Below are 22239 nucleotides of genomic sequence, written 5' to 3'. Positions count from 1 at the left end.
GATCAGGTCAAGGTGGAAGATTTCCTTCCCTGAAGGGCACTAATGTCTGAGGGTAGCTTGCCAAATGCACTCTCAATATTAACCAAACTTTCCCATTTTCCCAGCCTTATTTCCCGTTGGCTGTACTCTAGTGGGATTTGAGCTCCTGACTCTGAATCAATAGATGACTAATGCTAGTCACATAATCTTGATGCTAAGGAAGCGCGTGTATGCAAACAGAAGTGGCGTCTCCTCCCTCTGGCCCATGTGATGTGGGCTGTCAGAGCTGGAGAAGGCGGGGGAACGGGTGGGATGCGGCATTGCTGTATTTATTGCCCTTTCCTTACATCAGCTGATCCTCCCTTCGGCTTGGGAAGGAGGAGGGCGCCATCTTAAAATGCTCTGTTGCAATTTGCCTCCTGAAAGATAAAACGCCCGGCAGGTCAACACCAACAGGAGCTGATACATGTGTGCAAAAACGAGACCCCTTCCGCTCTGATGAGACTGTCTTCTGCAAAGCTGCTGTTTCTCTTGTTATTATGGCGGCAGCTGCTGGCAAGAGCTACTGCTTCAAAGTCGTGCTGTTAGGGGAAGGCTGCGTGGGGAAAACTTCCCTGGTGTTGAGATATTGTGAAAATAAATTCAGCGACAAGCACATCACCACGTTGCAGGTGAGTGGGGCTGAGGAGGTGAACAATGTGCCCTGATACTGCCTCGATACATTGTGGCAACTGAAATTGACAAGGGCTGCACTGATTTCATTCAAAAATAACAAAGCCTCGAGTGTTGTTTCAAGTTTTGGAAAAAACATACAGCATTTCTGCTTTCCAGCTGACTGTGCTGGTTTTGTCAGTGGTTAATCTCTCTCCTAACGAGGTTACTGACAAGATTTGGCGGAAAGTTTCGTTTTAAAAGCAACAGGTCTACCTTATCCTTTTTAATTATTTGGGAGGCGGGTGTTTCCAGCGCATCTTCTGGAGAGTGTAGGTGCAGATGCTGCTGCTCTGTCTGTGTTAAATAATTACCAAATGATACAGCTCTCTGTTAATGTGGCAGCTGGTTATACTGTCTGCGCTTGGCTTTATAAACACGGGGAGGTGACCGAAGTGATTTTTTTTTCGTTTTGTTGTTTGTTTAAAACTCAAGATTGTAACATGTTTTGATTGGAATTCACACCATGGAGCTGTTGTCCTTCGACCTGCTTCACGTCCGCAGCCGTCAGTTTTCACCTCCAGCCTGCTCCCTCGGAATTGTCAAAAACCCATTTTTGAATCACGTCCTTTTTTTTTCAAAAGAAAGCTAGACTGGTTTGAATTGCTGTCCGAAAACTAAGTATCTACTCCATTTAGTTCCCTACCTGAGGACACCAAGCAAAGAAATTAAAATAACGCCAATTACTAACGTGATTAAAACATGATGCCTCGTTTTGTTTAATGAATGGAGTGTGATAGAAAAGGCTGTAATTTAATTTCGGTCCGGGTTTCTGTCAGGAACGGCTCTTGTGTGCGTGGTGAATAAATGGCAATTATTTCAAAAACTTGTATTCGCGTAACTTTTTTTATTTTCAAATACTGTAAATGTTTTTATTTAAACCAGGCTTTGTGTCCAGTTGACTGATATGTAGCGCAAGCGAGTTTTTTTTGTCTTTTTAAATAGAATATCCTCACACAAATAGAGGAGGAGTGTGGGTCAGATTATCTAACATTGCCTTTGATCGCACCGTAAAGGGTGAAGTCTTCACCTTTTTTTTCGTTGTTAATCAACCTGTTCAGATGCAATACGCTCCCCCTCTGGGGCAGGTGAACGGGAACGTAGGCTTACTCGCTCCGAGGTAGGTAGGCACCACGACACACGGGTTTCTGTTTACATCGTGGACAGTATTCGTGAGATTTTTACGGTGGGCTTAACTCGCTAAGGAATTAAACACTTTTTTTGAATTCTTTCGTGGGATGACTGACCCTAGCAAGACCAGCATTTGCTGCCTCGTGGTCCCTCGTACTGACTGGCTTGCTACCACTAAAGTCAATCTCAACCCACCCATAGGAAAACTCTGCAGGTCTGACAGTAACTGTGTAGCGAAAGCAAGGTTAACGGTTTTTCTTGGCTGCAGTGACCCTCCTCCAGAACAATTTAAAAATCAAACATGTGCAGCCCAGACTGGTTAAGTGCAGCGGGTTTAAAACTAGATGGAGTTTTGATTTATAATCAATGAAGTAATAGTGATCATGAAACTGAGGCTGGCTTCATACTCTAGATTTTTTTTCATTGCATTGAATTTCCACCAGGTGCTGAGACAGGGTTTGAACCTAGCTGACATGACCATGGCACCAACATCTTGCCAATTTACATGTGCTGAGTGAATGTTTGTTTCCTATTGAAACTGACATTTTTAGTCTTAATGTTGGAAGCATTTAAAGTCATGGATCACTTATCTTGCCTCAAACATCAGGCTTAAAGCAGTGCACTGCCTCACAGCGCCCAGGACCTAGGTTTGATTTCACCATGGAGCAACTGAGCAAATTCCACACATCCTCACTCTGTGTGGCTTTCTTCCCACAGTCCAAAGATATGCAGGTTAGTGTGAATTGGCCATGGGAAATTGTCCATAGTGTCCAGGGATGTGCAGGCTACATAGATTAGCCATGGGGAATGCAGGGTTACAGGGATAGGATAGGTTATAGGTCTGGGTGGAATGTTCTTCAAAAGGTCAGTATGGACTAAATGAGCTGAATGGCCTGCTTTCACACTCTAGGGATTCTATGATTCTATCTTTGTGCATTAAGATCAGAAATATTGCAGAATCCAAGGTTTTTTGGCTGTTAGTCCAAACTATGGTGGAAGGGAGATGAGATGAAGAGGGAGTTTATAATGTAGTTATTAATATGTGGCTTGTCTGAAAAACTTCTGTCAAAATATTGTTCCCTAGTTGTAGGTATGACCATATTCAAGGTGCATGTCTGTTTTCCTAACTCTGACAACTTGTTGCTCTTCAGCCTGTGGATCCTGTTTGGATGGTGTAGCAAACTATTTGCTTGTTCTTGATTTAGGCTGAATTTGAGACCAAATAACAGAACAGTTTTCCAGTTACTGACCAGAGGGAGTGACAGGTCCCTGTAACCCTGCATTCCCCATGGCTAATCTATGTAGCCTGCACATCCCTGGATACTATGGAAAATTTCCCATGGCCAACGTGTATGAAGGAGTCCAGTTTGGAATTTGTGTGCTGTCACAGACAACAAAATTAGATAAGTTCCAATGCAGGTTTGAAACAGAGCAGATTGGACACAAGTCCTTTTTGTTTTAAAAAACAATGCAGCCAATTATGTCAGAATGTATGTGCATGATGGTTCCAATAACTTCTCAAGTTTGAGGGGCACCAGCTTGTTCTGAGCCTACGAACCATTGAATGGTCACTGGAGCAGTTGAAGTAGATATTCCTTCAATGAGTGAATGAAATATATGGACAGAGTCGAGTAAAATGAGCTGAAAGTAAATGCATGTTAGTGACTGTTTGGCCTCCAGCTGTAGTAGGTTACCTGTGCATTTAATTGATAGCACTTCTTAATTATAACCAAGTACTTCATTAGGTCATAGTGTCTTTCATAATATTGGCTGCATTGTATAAATGGAAATAAAATGCAATGTGGGTGCTGGAGAAACTTTGCTTCTCTCACCATGGATACAATCATACCTGCAGAGTTATTATGGAGTCCAATGAGTCTTATTTGACTTTTAAAAAGAAGCCTTTTTCCTTTATTCACTCATGGGATGAGGATGTCACTTTTAGGCAGCATTTATTGCCCATCTCTAATTGTCCAGAGGGCAGTTGAGAGTTGACCACATTGCTGTGGGTTTGGAGTCACAAGTAAGCCAGACCAGGTAAGGATGGCAGTTTCCTTCCTTCTGTTGTACATCCGTGGAGGAACTAACCATGTGGCTTAGTGGTGTTGGTTTGTCTGAGGCGGGGGGGGGGGGGGGGGGGGAATATGAATGGCTTGTCAGACATAGGTAGGGTGGTCTATGAGCTATTATTGATGGATTTCAAGCTGTTTGTTCTTGGTTGCTACCTTTTTTTAGTTTATTGTGGTCTGGTGAGTTGTGTAGTCAGGTTCTTGCAACAAATAATCCTTTTGTGGGAAACATTCATTCTCTCGCTTTGGTGTGGAGACTCCCATGATACAGCACACTCTCTAATAATTATGTAACATTCATAAGTGTAATCGAACAGCATAGAGTTAACAGCATGGCTGCAAGTAGAGATAATGAACTGCAGATGCTGGAGGATCCAAGGTAACAAAGTGTGGAGCTGGATGAATACAGCAGGCCCAGCAGCATCTCAGGAGCACAAAAGCTGATGTTTCGGGCCTAGACCCTTCATCTGGTGAAGGGTCTGGGTCCGAAACGTCAGCTTCCATGGCTGCAAGTAGTCTGGTTCATGCTGGTGTTTGTATATTCTGTTTCCCCAAACCTTGATGTGAAAGACTATCAAAATAGACTTGTGTCCCTTTTTTGTTCCTTTTTTTTATTTAAAGTATTCTTAATAACTCACTTCTGTATTCTGTATTGTGATTGATTATATCTTGTGTTTTTGGCCAATGATTCCCTTTTGTTTCATCAGCCCTTGTTTATTTAAAACTCTGCAGCCACGCAAGAATGTTGCCTTAAACGGGATTAACCTGTACTTAACATGTGTAAAATTCTTGGCTGCTGTGTGGCTTCATGAGAGCACTATTTCTAGCCCCTAGCTTTTGTTCTCTCCCTGTCCTGTTGAACTTTTTAAAAACCAGACTACCTAAAAGAAAGTCCTGTGAGATGACAGTGATTTGCATCTCTGTAGCACCTTATTAGCATCAAAATGAAAAGACATTTTCCAAAGTGCTTCAGAGACGACAACAATTTATTTTTGTCTGAGTATTAGAGGAGTGGCAAGTAAAAAGTTGCCACAGCTCTACTGGAACAAGGGGCTGCTCTTTCATTAGAGATGACTGCTGGCGGTTTAACCGGAGGGTCACCACCTCAAAAACGGAAGAGGTTGAGAGGTAGGGCTTTCATGGTAGTGTCAGCCAGTGCAGTACAGAGTAAATTGCCAGTAATAAAAACTCCTCTTGCCAGTGATGTTCATGTCTGAATGAAGTTTTAAAATGGGTTGCTGAAGGAGAAAGATTAGTTCACATTCAGAAAGTGGTTGTCTTTTAGTAGCTGTTTGACCTCTATTTTCTGAATGCGATTCTGCAATGAAGTTTCAAAAGCAAAAGATTAATACAGAATGCACGATACAACTTTGTTTCTTCTTGGATGATTTTTAAGTTTCCTTAGGCCTGCCCCTAATCTATGGCTGGTAATTCCCGTACTTGAGCGGGAACAAAGTACCTCTGGGAAATCTCAATTTCCAAGTCCAGTATTCTGCTTAATTTGTAGTTCCTGGATGTCTTTGACCCTTCCTCATTTTTGTCACTGTCACAAATTTTTGCTGAAAGAAATTTCTAGGCCTAATATGTTCTTAAAATAACACAACTTTGCACTATTCCTTGATGCTGTCCATAGCTAGGCATGCCATAATGTTTAAAATGCTCTGACACCAAGCGGTGTGGACAAATTAAAATAGCAAATAGACTATCTTGACTTGGGGGAAAATGAAGAACTTCTATGAATCCAAGTTCTTCATTGCTGTCAGTTGGACATTTTAAAACACTTTTTTGCAGCCATCGTGAGGCTTTAGGAGTGGACAAGAATCCAGATGTTCACTGTCTGAAATGCAGCTATTATAGGACATAGAACATAACAGCACAGTACAGGCCCTTTGGCCCTCTATGTTGTGCCAACCTGTCATACTGATCTGAAGCCCATTAATGAAGCTGTTATGACTTTGCTATTTAAATTGTTTTCTTTTTGTTTTTTAAGGCCTCTTTCTTGACCAAGAAATTGAACATCAGTGGAAAGCGAGTGAATCTTGCGATATGGGTGAGTAACAAACAAGTTGTTTCTTGCTATTGTGGTCTGCCGTATTCTCAGACAAACAGGATGCCCACAACACTACTTGATAGTCGTGTGTTAATCTTGAAGTGAGTGACTGCTGTAGGGATTCCTTGCATCTTATTGGAATGTCTTCACCTGCATTAGCTAGCTAGATGGATTAAAAAACTGGCTGGGCGACAGGAGGCAGAGGGTAGTAGTAGAAGGGAGTTTCTCAAACTGGAGACCTGTGACCAGTGGTGTTCCACAGGGATCTGTGCTGGGATCACTGTTGTATGTGATATATGTAAATGATTTGGAGGAAGGTGTAGATGGTCTGATCAGCAAGTTTGCTGATGACACTAAGTTTGGTGGAGTAGCTGATAGTGAAGGGGACTGTCAGAAATTACAGCAGAATATCGATAGACTGGAGAGTTGGGCAGATGAATGGCAGATGGAGTTCAATCCGGGCAAATGCGAGGTGATGCATTTTGGAAGATCAAATTCAAGGGCGAACTATACAGTAAATGGAAAAATGATGAACAGAGAGATCTGGGTGTTCAGGTCCATTGTTCCCTGAAGGTGACAACTCAGGTCAATAGGGTGGTCAAGAAGGCATATGGCACACTTTCCTTCATTGGGCGGGGTATTGAGTACAAGAGTTGGCAGGTCATGTTGCAGTTGTATAGGACTTTGGTTCGGCCACATTTGGAGTACTGTGTACAGTTCTGGTCGCCACATTACCAAAAGGATGTGGATGCTTTGGAGAGGGTGCAGAGGAGGTTCACCAGGATGTTGCCTGGTATGGAGGGCACTAGCTATGAAGAGAGGTTGAATAGATTAGGATTATTTTCATTAGAAAGACGGAGACTGAGGGGGGGACCTGATTTGAGGTCTATAAAATCATGAGGGGTATAGACAGTGTGGATAACAAGAAGCTTTTCCCCGGAGTGGGGACTCAATTACTAGGGGCCATGAGTTCAAAGTGAGAGGAGGAATGTTTAAGGGAGATATGCGTGGAAAGTTCTTTACGCAGAGGGTGGTGGGTACCTGAACGCGTTGCCCGCGGAAGTGGTAGATGTAGACACGTTAGTGTCTTTTAAGGTATATTTGGACAGGTACGTGGATGGGCAGGGAGCAAATGGACGTGACCGTTAGAAAATAGATGACAGGTTAGACAGAGGATCTTGATTGGCGCAGGCTTGGAGGGCCAAAGGGCCTGTTCCTGTGCTGTAGCTTTCTTTGTTCTTTGCCTTAGTGAAGAGCTGACCAAGTTAAAACCATGGGCTTCCCACCCATTGGGCAGTACTAGAACAGATTTGATTCCCATTCCCCTGAATTGCAGAGGTTTGAAATTTTGGTTTGGAATACTTGCTAAACCCTTCCTAAGACACTGTCTTCTAAGCTCATGTTCTTTACCACCTGGAAGGGCAAAGGCAGCAGACATGTGGGAACACAACAATCCACGTCTTCCACTTCAAGCTGCACATGAACCAGATTTTGGAAATATATATCACTATTCCTTCAGCGTAACTGGGTCACAATTCTGAAGTACGTTACTAACTGCACAGTTGGTGCCCTGCACCACATGGATTGCAGCATTTCAGCATGACTCCCACCATCATCTCCAGAGTAGTTTGGTCAGGAACAATAAATGTAGCTGAGCTGGTGATTTCTATCCGGTGAATAAATATAATGAATTTGGTCATTCATCAGAAATTTGCAATAACTAGATGCAAACTGAGTATTTTAAATGCTGCAGTACAAAGGCCCTTGAAGAACTTAAAGGCTGGTGACACTCTTGTGATTAAAATAAGCGACTCCTTGCTTCGGGGACATTTCATCCATACTAAAATGTTGCAGAAAACTAAATTGGAGTAAGGAATTGATGGAAAATTCATGAGTCTAAAACCAATTTGCATTCAGATGATGGTCTATGTTGTTGGAATAGGAATTGCCCCAGTCTGTCTTGCTTTGTTCACTGCTCCTTAAGCAAGGATGAAAGTATCTCAACATTATTGAATCTCCGTGGTATCCTTGCTCAAGCTTGTCCTTCCCTTTTACACACATGTCTATAGTCCAACCAGGAACAGGGGTACTGCGTGTTGATGACGATCAAGGAACTTAACTAAAGAACACTCTCTCCCAGCCCTGGTGATTGATTAGCTGAGATCATTTATGAGGATCAATGGTCGGCACAACATTGTGGGCTGAAGGGCCTGTTCTGTGCTGTACTGTTCTCTGTTCTATGTTCTATTTGATCTAATGTTAAGTGTGTCGGAGAAACTGAGCACCTGTGGCAGCATTTTATGGGGAGAGAGAGAGAGACAGAGTTGATGTTTCAAGCCTGGTATGATTCTCCGAACTGCTGTATCACTTGCAATCAAAATGTAATTCATTGATGTAAATTCTGTGGGAAGGTGGCTCCATTTGAGTGAGCTCTTACTTGAAATCTATTTAGAAATTGTTATCTTGTCCTCTTAACCCCCAGCAGAAATGCTCTGATATGAAAAGCTCTTGTGAGCTGTTCAATCTGTTTGGGCAGACAATCATTCCTACAGTTCCACTTGGTTGCTTCATCTCTGTTGGGACTTGAGAAGCCAACATGCCCTGGCCATGTTCGAATGGTCAAGATTTTTTTAAAAATCCATTCAAACCGTGTAGCAGTCACTGACTGGGCCAGCAGTTAAAGCCCATTGCAGAGGGCAGTTAAGAGCCAACCATGTTGCTGCAGGTTTAGAGTCACCCATAAGTCAAACGAGGTAAGGATTGGCAGTCTTGTTAATGGGGTGCAGCATATATTTCACATCTTCAGGATGAAAGCAAATTGAGAAGGAAATAATTTACTGAGACTTTTTCTCATTTTGTGAGGAAAAAGAACTTTTGTATGATTAATGTATCTGTGTCATTTTTTTTAAATGGACACTTAGTGTCATGTTAATAAAATGTGAGGCTGGATGAACACAGCAGGCCAAGCAGCATCTCAGGAGCACAAAAGCTGACGTTTCGGGCCTAGACCCTTCATCAGAGAGGTGTCATGTTCCTTTTTGTCCAACAAATGCAGTTGGTTTTGAGTAGACACTGATTTTAATAGAATAATCAGTCAGATGGTGAGGCTGGTGGAAACTAGGAGACTACTTGATGCCTCAACTTTTCCTCCCTTAAGGAGTTAAAGCCTTTTTCAATGCTAGGCCAGCATCCAGTACCCATCTAAATTCTCAATCGCAGTTTAGAGGCAATCACATTGTGGCCTGGTGTGTTACGTGCGCCAGATTGGGCAAGGATGGCAGATTTCTGATTCTAAAAGGCATTAGTGAACCAGGAACAAAAACCGAAAATACTGGGGGATAATCCAACAGGTCTGGCAGCATCTGTGGAGACAGAAATTAATGTTTTAGATCCAGTGACCTTTCTACAGAACATGTGCTTCTGATGGAGGGTCGCTGGACCCACAATGTTAACTTTGCTTTCTCCATCGATGCTGCCAGACCTGCTGAGTTTTCTCCAGCATGTTCTGCTCTTGGTTCTGACTTCCAGCAACAGTGGCTGTTTAGTTGTTTCTACTGTTTAGTAACCCAGATATGCTCTTAATGCTGATCACCAATGATTGCAAGTAGACTTTTGTTAGTCAATATTGACTTTGACTTTGAATTTCACCATCTGATATGGCAGAATTTGTAACCATAGCCCCAGAACATTTAGCCTTGGGTTCACGTTACCAGTCCAGTAACAGCAAAACTGTGCCCCTGCCTCCCAGGAGCTTGATGAATTCTTGATGTCTACCTGAATTTCTACTCCTTCCTTCAGAACTAAATACCTGAAATTCTCTGTGCCCTGTACAGGACACAGCCGGACAGGAACGCTTTCATGCTTTGGGTCCCATTTACTACCGTGATTCTAATGGAGCCATTTTAGTGTATGACATCACCGATGAAGACTCCTTCCAGAAGGTGGGCAACTTGACATTCCAAAGGACTTCGAAATGTTATGACATCAATTTATGGATTGTTTTTATTTTTAAAAAGTGAAAACAATAAGACTTTTGTAGCTCTGGATACTGCTTTATGGAGGTGATCCCCTTGCCTCTGTCACAAGGTTTCAGCCTTCAGTTCTCACTCAGGCTTCAGCAGGAAAACCCAGGCTGACAGTCTGTTGCAGGACAGAGGGAAAGCAGCTCAGTCGTTAAGAGATAAAGCGATGTGAAGCTGGATGAACACAGCAGGCCGAGCAGGAATGCTGATGTTTCGGGCCTAGACCCTTCAGAAATGTGGGAGGGCAAGGGGCTTCTTAAACAGGGGAGGGGGGTGGGGAGACAGACAGAAAATGGATAAAGGAGGAACTAGTTGGAGGCAGGTGTGGAGCCAGCATTACAACTGTGACTACACTTGAAACGTAATTGCTTGTGAAGTGCTTGGAGACATGCAGTAATAGTGGAAAATGCTGTATAAATGCAGTTCTTTCATTTTCCTTCACTGACATTTCCAGCTCAACCCACATTCTCCATTATTGCCCAACTCCTGCAAACTGAGCTTTACTCCCCAACAATTCTAGCTTGCAAAAAAATTTTTTTGTTAGAAATTTCAACCTTCACTTAGTGTTGAACTGCATCTGCCTTCTGTCAAAAGTCTTCATGTGCTAGGGGTTAACTGAGATCTCAAAACTTGGAGGCCAATAGATTCCTCCTGAAAACTGACAATGCTGGAGAAACTCAGCAGGTCCAGCAGCATCAGTGGACACTGCAACAGTGTTAATGTTTTGAGTCTGAAGAAGCCATATTAGACACAGTTAATGTGCTTTCTCTTTTTAAATTTCAGATCTCCAGCATCTGTGGTATTTTTGGTTTTAGTCAGTAGGTTTATTTTTCCTTAGTAAGGGCACAGACTGATAGAATTGAGGTACAGTTCCTCATGAATGTGGTTAACTACTGAGAACTGGTTAGAGGAGCTGAATGGCATACTTCGCTCGTTGTTGAATTGTTTTGGCTTGCTGTTTGAATTCTATATAACCCATTTCCTCCACCCTTCTATTAATCTGTGAGGATTGTACCTTGAGCTGGTGACTTCTGGTCTGTCAAGATAAATTAATCTTCTTTTAAATTCTGCAGGTGAAGAACTGGGTGAAAGAGCTGAGGAAGATGCTTGGCAGTGAAATCTGTCTCTGTATTGTAGGTATGCAACTTTTTAATACAGTTTATTTGTCACTTTTAAAATTCCCAAACCATGCTTTCTTATTCCTGCACCTACAAGTGGGCACCAGTAGCTCTTGTTGCCATTCCTACACCTGAACTTTCATTATTACAATTTCTCCTATAGGCCTAAAATGTGCTAACTTATATGTGTAGTTTTGCTCTGGGTATCATGATTCCATTTGCCAATGGTCACTATTTTACAATGTTGACTAGTCTGAGGTGTGAAGTGTTATGTTCTCTCAGCCAGTGACAAGAGAACAGCTTTATGCTGTTTTTGTTAATTGGAAATTAATTCCCTCCTTGGGACTCTAGGGTTATTTTCCCATAACCTTTGTTCTTCTTTATGTTGGTAAACGGGATGTAGTATTACAGCTGAGGGCAATTGATTATCTGTAATTGGCCAAAGGCCAGTTGTAGTCAGCCACATCTGTGGATCTGGGCCAGACCTGTTAAGGACAACAGATTTTGCCTCCCAGTGGGTGTTAGTGAACCAGGTGGGTTTTTTAATCAATTGATTGTGTTTACATCACCATTTATTTGAATTCTAATTTTGTCAGTCATGGCAGGATGCAAGCCTTTCGGCCCTTCAAAACTACAACAACTTGCTGAAGAGCATCTCAACCAATCCCTGCATTCCCCTTGGTTAACCCACATAAATGTATGTATCACTGGAAACTCTGGCCAATCTATCTAACCTGTGCATCTTTGGACTGTGGGAGGAAACCCGTGTAGACACGGGGAGAATGCTTGCAAGCTCCCTGTAGACAGTTGCCTGCAGCCGGAATTGAACCTGGTTCTTTGATGCTGTGATGCTAACCACTGAGCCACCATGCTGCTCTCGGTCCCTAGAACATCAGCTTTGTGTTTTCAGTTACCATTCGAGTGATATTACCATGATGTACTGCCTCCCCAACTATAGACTGGTTATGGCATAGTCCCTTGTTTGTGCTGGCTCTTTGCTTGAGCAGCCTGACTAGTCCCACCTCCTAGTCCTGTCTCGTACTCTGCTGTGTCCTTCAGGTGTTTATCCCATTCACCTTGTCTAAAACTATTATTGAGTTAGATTTCTCTGCCATCTTGAGCAGTGTTACCAGGGTTCTTTTTAATTTTCAAAAGACTCTTTTTTTTTCTCTTTGGCATCTTTGCAATTCATTTTTAAATCAGTGTCTCCAAATTCTTGACTTCACACCAATGAGAACACTTTCTTCTGTCTCTGTTCAGTTGCGACCCTTCATTTTGATCAAATTGCCTCTGATTTTTTCCTCTTGGGTGAGCCATTTTCAAATCCTTTCCACACTCTGTCCAGAGGTGTCCTTTCCTTTAAAAAGGGGTCTCCAGAACTAGAAACATATTTGTTGAGAGCTAACCTGTATTTTGTTAAAGGCTCAATAGAACTTTTTGCTTTTGTCCTCCACACGTCTATTTGTAAAACCCAGGATTTCTGATGTAGGAGTGTAGTACAGTCATTCAGCGAGGCTGCTTTTAACAATCCACCAATCCTTTTAGTTTCACTGGCTGCATCAACTCTGCTGAACTCTAGCTGCAAGGTCTCACTGCAAATCATGTGACCTTTTACACTTACACTTGCTTTCTCAAACTTTGATCAAAAGATTTTGCAAACTTGGGCCATTTGGCCCATCGAGTTTACTTTGCCATTCAACAAGATCATGGTTGATCTGATAATCCTCTACACTGCCATCCTGACTGACTTTTTTTATTCCCCCCATGATCCTTGAATCCTTTACTGACTAAAAATCTATCTCCGCTTTGAAAATACTTAATGACCCAAACTTGACACCCCTTTTGAGTTAAAGAATTCTACATGTTCATGCCCGGGGTAAAATTTCTTGTGTCTATCTTAAGTAGACAACCCCTTTTACTGTCTGGTCCTGGTTACTTACACAAAGGGAAACCATCCTCCCCATCAAGGCCCTTTTAAAGTTTGTGTCAAATAAGGGCTGCTCTCACTCTTCAAAACTCTGAGCACAGCCCAAGCCTACCCAACCCCTTCTAGCATGACTTCCCAATTTATTTTGAAATAAAAGGCCAACATTCCATTTGCCCTCCCCAGTTATCAGCCGAACTTGGGTGCTTGCTTTTTTGTGTTTTAAAATGCGTGAGGACTCCCGAGCCCCTCAGTAATGTGGCCTTCTGCAGTCTTTCCTCTTTTAATAACATACCACTCTTGTATGCACTTTGGCAGGAGGAATAGCATTACTTTTTTGTGTTTATACTCCAAGTTGTATTGCCCAATCACTTAAACCCCTTTATACCCTCTGTAGATTCTATTACCCTCACTTGCTTTTCTTTTAAATTTTGTCATCCACGCATTTCGATAGTGCATTCCCCTCCGTCATTTGAAGTCATTAATGTAAATTTCTTTTCTTTATTCATTAAAGGGATGAGGGCGTAGCTGCTAGGCAGTGTTTATTGCCCAGAGGGCAGTTCACAGTCAACCACATTGCTCAGGGTCTGTAGTCGCATGTAGGCCCAGACTTGGTAAAATGGCAGATTTCCTTCCCTAAAGGACATTGGTGAACCAGATGGGTTTTTCCAACAACTGACAATGGATTCACGGTCACCATTAGATTCTTAATCACAGATATTTTCTTGAATTCAAATTCAACCATCTGCCATGGTGGGAATCGAACCCAGATCCCCAGAACATTATCTGGGTCTCTAGACTAACAGTCCTGCAATAATACTACTAGGCCATCACCTCCCCATGTATATATTGTAAATAATTGTGCCACCTGCAGGACTCCACTAGTCATGGGTTGCCATCTTAATTTTTAAAGTATAAGATGATCAACCTCAATTTTCTTAGTTTTTTTTTTGCTGTCTTGTCTGGTGGTGGGGACTGGCAGATATCATTTGTAATAAATTTTTTTGAAACTGCAGGAAATAAAACTGACTTGGAGAAGGATAGGAATGTGTCTGTTCAAGAAGCAGAGGCGTAAGTATGGTCCAAATTTCATTTACAGATTTTGACCTGATCCCAATTGATCTCTGGCTGTTTATTAGGTAAATAGAACAAATCAGTGCAACATGGCATGATCTGTGAACTGTGCAGAAAATATCAAGAAGGCTAATAGAATCCTGGCCTTTATACCCGAAGGGCTGGAATATTAAAATGCAGATGTTATATTGCAACTGTACAGATGTTTGCTTAGACCTCCTTTGAGTACTGTGAGCAGATCTGGGCTCTGCACCTTAGGAATGAGGGATTGTACTCCCTCCAAGATCAATGTAGGTTTACAAGAATAATATCTCAACTTCAGGAGTTATGAGGAGTGATTATACAAACCTGACCTGTTTTCTCTAGAAATTGAAATGTTTAGGGGTGATCAGAGATTTTTTTTAAAGAAATGTATTAAGGGAGAGAGATAGTAGGAACTGCAGATGCTGGAGAATCTGAGATAACAAGTATAGAGCTGGGTGAACACAGCAGGCCAAACAGCATCAGAGGAGCAGGAAGGCTGAAGTTTTGGGCCTAGACTCTTCTTCAGAAATTTCTTCAGATTTCTGAAGAAGGGTCTAGGCTGGAAATGCCAGCCTTCCTGCTCCTTTGCTGCTTGGCCTGTTGTGTTCACCCAGCTCTAAACCTTATCTCTTGTATTAAGGGATATGGACCAAAGCAGGTAAAGAGTTAGGCCATAATTGGCCATGATCTCATTGGCAGAACAGGCTTGAGGGGCCATATGGCTGACCTGTGTTCCTATGGCAGCCTTGATGTGGAGATATAGAAGTGGATATGGTCAGAGCGCAACACTCTGAAACCTTATAATTTCACATAAACCTGTTGGTCTATAACCTGGTGTTGGGTGAATTCTGACCATGTCCCTATGGAGCAGTGGTATATATTATAATTGATTATTGCCCTGGGGTTACTGGACAGAATAGCGCACAATTTCCCATTAGACCCAGAAATGTTGGGCTCCTGTCAGTATTCACATCAGCTTGTACACCAGCTGCTGTCTTGACTTCTGCGTCTGACTGTTTGCAAACACCTTTTTTAATTTCACTTTTCAAATGTTAGTCATCTGATTCTTAATAAATTCAGTAATTTTTATCCTTGCCTGCTTCAACTCTGGCTTCTTGCTTGTCCAGATACACGCCACAAATTGAGTTCTGTTGCATGTTGGCACTTCCTCATCCTATCCAACATCTTGCAGAGGTATCCTGTTTTTGTGGTTCATTAGTTGCCCATTGTTACAACTGGCTGTTTAGTTCATTTAATTCTGTTTATAGACAAAGCAATTGCTGGTTGGTCTCACATGCTTTGGCTACTCACTGGCCCAGAACTACTGGCCTGTTTGGACCGTGGGGATTGTGCAAACCTGCAGCTTTACATTGCAAAGTTACTGAAATGACAAGAATTCTACAAAATAAGATCCATGCTAATAAAAGAAGAATGTGATTTATTCAGAAGTTGATCAATCAACAATGGCCCTGTAGAGGATCTTAGATTGAGGGGAAATTTGGACCTCATGATGTCAGCTGAACATCTGCTTTGATGTCCTAGGGAATTTTTGTTTGTAAAACAAAAACACCACTTTTTTTTGTTTAAAATAAACTCAGTTACTGAATAACTACAGCACTGGCTATGATGCTGAGCAGTTCAAATTTGAACTAAGTGGATCTGTTTTTAATCAGTGAATCAGGACATGAAAATCAATCACTAGTTTGGAGATCCTATGCTGTGTTGGTAGACAACTGTATAGTTACCTGGTTTGCTGAGCTTTCCTTCCTCAATTGCTACCTGGCAACAAGCACACCAGTATGTGTATTAGGTGTTCAATCAAGGGAAGATATAGCAAGGGCAGTCTGCAAAACTGATTTAGTTCAGCTGTTGAGGAAAAGCTCTTACCTTGAGTGATATTTGAGTGAGTATTTGTGTGTATTTCTTGCTTGTTGTGTGTATGCACTTGTACAATGGAAATGCACACAGGAGGTTGGTTGCTTCTCTAAACAACAGTATTTATTGCCAAATTCCCATTGGAACACTACGTACTAGCTGCTGTAAGATAATGAAATGTGAGGCTGGATGAACGCAGCATCTCAGGAGCACGAAAGCTGACGTTTCGGGCCTAGACCCTTCATCAGAGAGGGGGATGGGGAGAGGGAACTGGAATAAATAGGGAGAGAGGGGGAGGCGGACCGAAGATGGAGACAAAAGAAGATAGGTGGAGAGGAGAGTTTAGATGGGGAGGTAGGGAGGGGATAGGTCAGTCCAGGGAAGACGGACAGGTCAAGGAGGTGGGATGAGGTTAGTACGTAGGAGATGGAGGTGCGGCTTGGGGTGGGAGGAAGGGATGGGTAAGAGGAAGCACAGGTTAGGGAGACAGGGACAGGTTGGACTGGTTTTGGGATGCAGTGGGTGGAGGGGAGGTTTTGAAGCTGGTGAAGTCCACATTGATACCATTGGGCCGCAGGGTTCCCAAGCGGACTGAGTTGCTGTTCCTGCAACCTTCGGGTGGCATCATTGTGGCACTGCAGGAGGCCCATGATGGACATGTCATCTAAAGAATGGGAGGGGGAGTGGAAATGGCTTGCGACTGGGAGGTGCAGTTGTTTATTGCGAACCGAGCGGAAGTGTTCTGCAAAGCGGTCCCCAAGCCTCCGCTTGGTTTCCCCAATGTAGAGGAAGCCACACTGGGTAGTGGATGCAGTATACCACATTGGCAGATGTGCAGGTGAACATCTGCTTAATGTGGAATGTCATCTTGGTGCCTGGGATAGGGGTGAGGGAGGAGGTGTGGGGGCAAGTGTAGCATTTCCTGCAGTTGCAGGGGAAGGTGCCGGGTGTGGTAGGGTTGGAGGGCAGTGTGGAGCGAACATGGGAGTCACGGAGAGAGTGGTCTCTCCGGAAAGCAGACAGGGGTGGGGATGGGAAAATGTCTTGGGTGGTGGGGTTGGATTGTAGATAGCGGAAGTATCGGAGGATGATGCGTTGTATCCGGAGGTTGGTGGGGTGGTGTGTGAGAATGAGGGGATCCTCTGGGGCGGTTGTGGCGGGGGCGGGGCGTGAGGGATGTGTTGCGGGAGACGCGGTCAAGGGCGTTCTCGACCACTGTGTGGGGGGAAATTTGCGGTCCTTGAAGAACTTGGACATCTGGGATGTGTGGGAGTGGAATGCCTCATCGTGGGAGCAGATGCGGAGGAATTGGGAATAGGGGATGGAATTTTTGCAGGAGGGTGGGTGGGAGGAGGTGTATTCTCGGTCGCTGTGGGAGTCAGTGGGCTTGAAATGGACATCAGTTACAAGCTGGTTGCCTGAGATGGAGACTGAGGGGTTCAGGAAGGTGAGGGATGTGCTGGAGATGGCCCAGGTGAACTGAAGGTTGGGGTGGAAGGTGTTGGTGAAGTGGATGAACTGTTCGAGCTCCTCTGGGGAGCAAGAGGCGGCGTCGATACAGTCATCAATGTACCGGAGGAAGAGGTGGGGTTTGGGGCCTGTGTAGGTGTGGAAGAGGGACTGTTCCGCGTAACCTACAAAGAGGCAGGCATAGCTGGGGCCCATGTGGGTGCCCATGGCCACCCCCCGTAGTCTGTAGGAAGTTTGAAGTACTAGCTGCTGTGACTAGTTTTACTTCCTTGCCTGTTGTCTGAAATTATTGTACTGAATGGGTCAGAATGTAATGTCATCTTCCATTTGACAATAGGATTGGGTTGTTTTTGCTTAGAAACTGTGTTTAAATATTGAAAGTACAAATCCTTTAGAACCCAAACACTTCTTAAAGAACAAAGGATTGGAGTATGCCACGATGTGCTGCTTTGCACCATGCAGGGCAGCAGGTGGCTCACTGGCTAGCACTGCTTTATGACAGCGTCAGGTTCCACGTTCCATTCCAGCCTCAGGTGGCTGTGCAATCTCAACACAGACGTTGTCTCTATGACAGTGTGTGGGTTTCCTCTGGGTGTGCTGGTTTCTTCCCACAGTCCAAAGATGTGCAGGTTAGGTGGGCTGACCATGGTAAATTGCCTGTGAATTCTAGGGATGTACAGTCTGGGCGAATTAGCCGAAGGAAATGTAGGGTTACAAAGTTCTGGGTGGGATGCTTTTCACAAGGTTGATGTTGACTCGATGGGCTGAATGGCCTGCTTCCACACAAGGATTCTATGACTTTCTTGTTTGACCTGTTATTGAGTCTCTGTAACAGTATGCAGGAATTCAACAATCTCCATATTCAGAAATTGCCCTGAATTTTCTGATGAACTAATGCAAGTCTTTTCAGACAGTGTGTTGTGATGGTTTCTTTATAAAGCATGACTTGAGATTTTGGTTTTCCTGTGCAGTCCACAGTTGTACGTGTACAACTTTCCTGACTCAGAGGAACCAATGTGGCTGTCAGCAACAAACACTTGGTTAGGAGGGTCTTTGAGCATAACTTCCTTTTTTTTGTCACCTCAATGCAATTAATGTTGTTTCTGTCTCTCATACAGCTCTGTGTACTGTATGACTGATTGCAAAATGCTGTTCTGAAATGACACTATCTTTTATCTTAGGTGTTTGAGAATTGTTGAACTTTTTATTCTGATTTTAATAAAACTTGTTTTAATTGATTCCTGATAGCTATGCATTGTCTGTAGGAGCAAAGCACTTCCACACTTCCGCTAAAGTGAATAAAGGCATTGAGGAACTCTTTCTCGATGTTTGTAAAAGTAAGTATGCATTCTCCATTCTTCTGACCCCGTTGCATCTGTGGTGTGATATCCCAGCCAATATTTATCTCTGGGGAAGTGCTGTTGTCAGGGGTTGTTTTGTGGTTTTGCTTTCTGTGCATCTGTGAGCTATCACATTTTCACCCTTTTTTTAAAGAGGCACTGCATTCAGTATTGATTTATCCTTTTATTTAGGGATGTCCTGAAGGTTGTGCAAGTCAGAAGTTATTTTTCTTGTCACTGTGCCTCAGTCTCCAAACTCTGTATAGGACATAGTCTGTACTCAGTCACCTAAGAAGTTTTTTGTTCTTCCTCCTCTGTTCCAGAGATGCTTGAAGTTGCCCAAGCTGAGGAAGCTGCAAGAGAGAACGATCCCAGTCGGGGAGCCAGTGCACGGCGGGGTGTACAGATCATTGACGATGAACCACAGCCACTAAGCAATGGAGGCTGCTGCTCTGGTTCTTAAACCAAAGCTTTTCAAAATCTGTCACTATGCAGAAAATGTGACCATGGGGCGCTGGATGTGATAGGACTTCTGTTAACAAGCTTCAGGATTAACTGACTGGAGGTGCCGCTTGTGGTCTTCTAGGTTTCCACGCTAAGTAGCTGGAAAACTTAAGATTTTCTGTCTCTAGCTGAGGGTTGTAATTATGTATAGGAAAATTTAAAATCTTGAGGGGGAAAAATGACTAACTTCTGCTGGAAGTCATAAGGCCACTGCTCTTGAGAGTTGGATTGAATGATAACCCAAAAGACCACGTGAGCTGCGATTTAGTTTAAGGGATGGTCGTGCACTTATGTACAGCTCCTAAGTAAAGCAAATATCATGCCTGTGTATACCATCCATCAATATACTAACAGTCGGGCATGAGTCCAATGCAATCCCTTGACTGCTTGCCCACAGCAAGTGGCACACAACAAATGTAGCTGATAGGGTGCTCTGGGAGAGGTATGGATGCTCATCCATTGCAGGGAAAGTTTGTGCTAACAACTGTGCTGTTACTGCATTTTTCTTCCTCCCACCCCCACAATGTTTCCAACCAGACACAAGCTGGTGTGGCAAGAATCCTGGCAAAATGTTTTTTAGAGGAAACAATATTATAGGGATGTCTTTCATCTCAGACCCTTTCTACAGCACCAGTGTCACCCTTGCTTTACCTTCTACCACACTACGTAGCTGGCTTGTGTTGGTGCTAATTACTCTTAAACATTATATTCCTGTTGAAATGTATTCCATTTCCCTTTTTAAAGGGGTTGCATACATTCACCACAGAGAGCACTGTCTTTATTGAAGTCTTCATCTAAACTTTGTTTAAAATGTTCTTCTCACTGTGAACTCTGGGGAAATGGTCCATTATATCTTTTGGTCAACCAAATCAGTGTGCCTGAGTGAGCAAACCCCTTTTTAGAAAAGATGTTACAAAATGGAATACTGTTACTGGAAAAAAGCATGGATACACATTGTGATTATTTAACTAAAACATTTTGTGGATACAAGTTAAGCAATTGCAGTGAGTACCATTTGATGTGTGCACTGTTAATTTGAATATATTTATTAAGTTAGTAGCTGCAATCTTTCTGAAAAATGTTTTTTTCTATGATTGTAGTTGACTTGTCTTCAGTTTCTTTCTTTAAATAAAAATAAACTGAGAATTTGATTCAAACCACCCAGCTATATGAGATAAAATAGTTGCTGCAGCTTGTCTGCTTTTTAAATGCCTAGATATTTAAAATGTAATGACCTGCTTTCAGTTCAGATGTCAAATTACATTATAGCAACTTACCCAGTGGTATGTGGAATTTTATTTTCACATGCAGTAAAATGAACACTTGTGGCATTCATAGTATTGATGTTGCTTTGGTTGGATATTCTTATCTTTTGCACATGTAATTAATTGGGGAAAAAGCCACTCAGATTTACCATTTAAAACCTGTTTGTGCAATTAACATATTATGCAATGTGATTAAAGACAGCAGTTGTGACAGACATCATGCGTAATGTGTTTCAGATTTGCTTTCTTGCTAGTGCTTTTATCCCTCTTGTTTTTTCACTCTTACTTTCATGTGACTTGCTGTGCCAAGCCACATGCTATTTAAAGCTGAATAGAAGACATTATCTTAATAGATGGGTTAAGCAAGACAAGCTGCATTTTAAAAGTGCTTCCATTAAACTGAAGTAAAATAGGCCTCTCATCAAAACTGTTTTGTCATTTTATCTCACTGCTAGTGTTCATGTACTCTCGTGGGGGAAAAACAAGTGTGCGTCACTCAAACATGTATCCAATAAGCAGAGGTAATTTTGTAATTTACTTGTTACATTCTCTCTACATTTATTTTCAGCTCTTTGCAATCTTCACTCAAACCATAAATTTAAACATACCTAATAATGCCAAATTAAACTTGAAAAACACCTACACAAATTGCTGTTTTAGTGATGGTGTCAAAGTTCAGTTTGCTTCTCTTGGAGCCAGTGTGTCTCTGTGTAGAATGTATTTTCTGCCTCTCAGTATGGGATTCACATCTGACCAGTTCACTTTTCTCCCCCTCTTGTAACATTCGTCAAGCTGACTTTTTAAGCATTGCAACATTTTCACTCATGGATTAAACTGCATAAAGTCCATCCACTCCACAGCTTGTAACTAGTTGTGGTGTTGCACAAATTTTAGTGTTGAATGGCAGATACCTGTTACAACTTCAGGTGGATTGTAGTGTATTCCTAGACCTTCATGTACAGGTGAAATAAATAAAGGAATTAAAATGCACCATTGCATTATGTAGTGAGTAAACACCAAGTTGGTGAAAATAGCATTGAAGAGTCATGTTGGCTGTCGTAATGAATAAATTGCCTAACTTGCTTTTTAAAAAAAAATTTTTGCTTTGAAGTGAAATAACATTCTCTTCTAGTATTAGTTTTGGGTTTGTGGCAGAATTCTTGTATTCCTATTTGTAGATGCCAATACATTTTGTTCATGGGAGTACTGTTAAGTATATTGGATTGACTTGTGTAGTGTACATTTTTTTTTAACAAAGCAATTTGTTCCTGAATAGATAGTGGTTTTTTTTTGTATTGCAGACCTACACGTTAATATTGTTCCTTGAGGCTAGCTTTCAATGAATATTAGTTTCTTTTCATAACCAGTTGCAATACACCTACTGTCTTTATTCCACTTATGTGTGGAGCATGTTACTGCTTCCCCCTGATAGTAGATTGTGAAATGCCCTGAAAATCCCTCTGCGGCCTGCTGGCTTGCTTAGTAACTTTTTAACAATGTTTCCTGTTACGAGTACCTTTTTTTTTAAAAAGAAAAACCCTGTCTGCTTTTGATGAGCAGGAGTTTGATTTCTACTAAAATCAGTTATACACTAACTAATATATTCTGTCAAAATGCCAAGCTTGACAGCCTTTACTATTTGTTTTGATTCTTTCTGAATAAAAAGATCCATTAGTTAATCTG

At 42.4% G+C, this 22239-nt stretch overlaps 1 protein-coding gene across 1 annotated transcript; it reads left to right on the top strand.

Moving 5' to 3' along the window:
* Positions 1–270: 270 nt before the first annotated feature.
* On the top strand, positions 271–20771 carry LOC125463007 (ras-related protein Rab-21-like). The gene is made up of 7 exons (XM_048553602.2): positions 271–650; positions 5881–5940; positions 9774–9881; positions 11036–11099; positions 14021–14075; positions 18696–18784; positions 19111–20771. The coding sequence occupies exons 1-7, from the start codon at positions 519–521 to the stop codon at positions 19248–19250; spliced, it is 648 nt and encodes a 215-aa protein (XP_048409559.1). The 5' UTR covers positions 271–518; the 3' UTR covers positions 19251–20771.
* The last annotated feature ends 1468 nt before the right edge of the window (positions 20772–22239 follow it).

Source organism: Stegostoma tigrinum, chromosome 21 (genome assembly GCF_030684315.1).
Source record: "Stegostoma tigrinum isolate sSteTig4 chromosome 21, sSteTig4.hap1, whole genome shotgun sequence".
In the NCBI taxonomy this organism is placed as follows: Eukaryota; Metazoa; Chordata; class Chondrichthyes; order Orectolobiformes; family Stegostomatidae; genus Stegostoma; species Stegostoma tigrinum.
The sequence above is the reverse complement of the archived record's forward strand: the minus strand, read 5'-3'. Positions and strand labels throughout refer to the sequence as shown.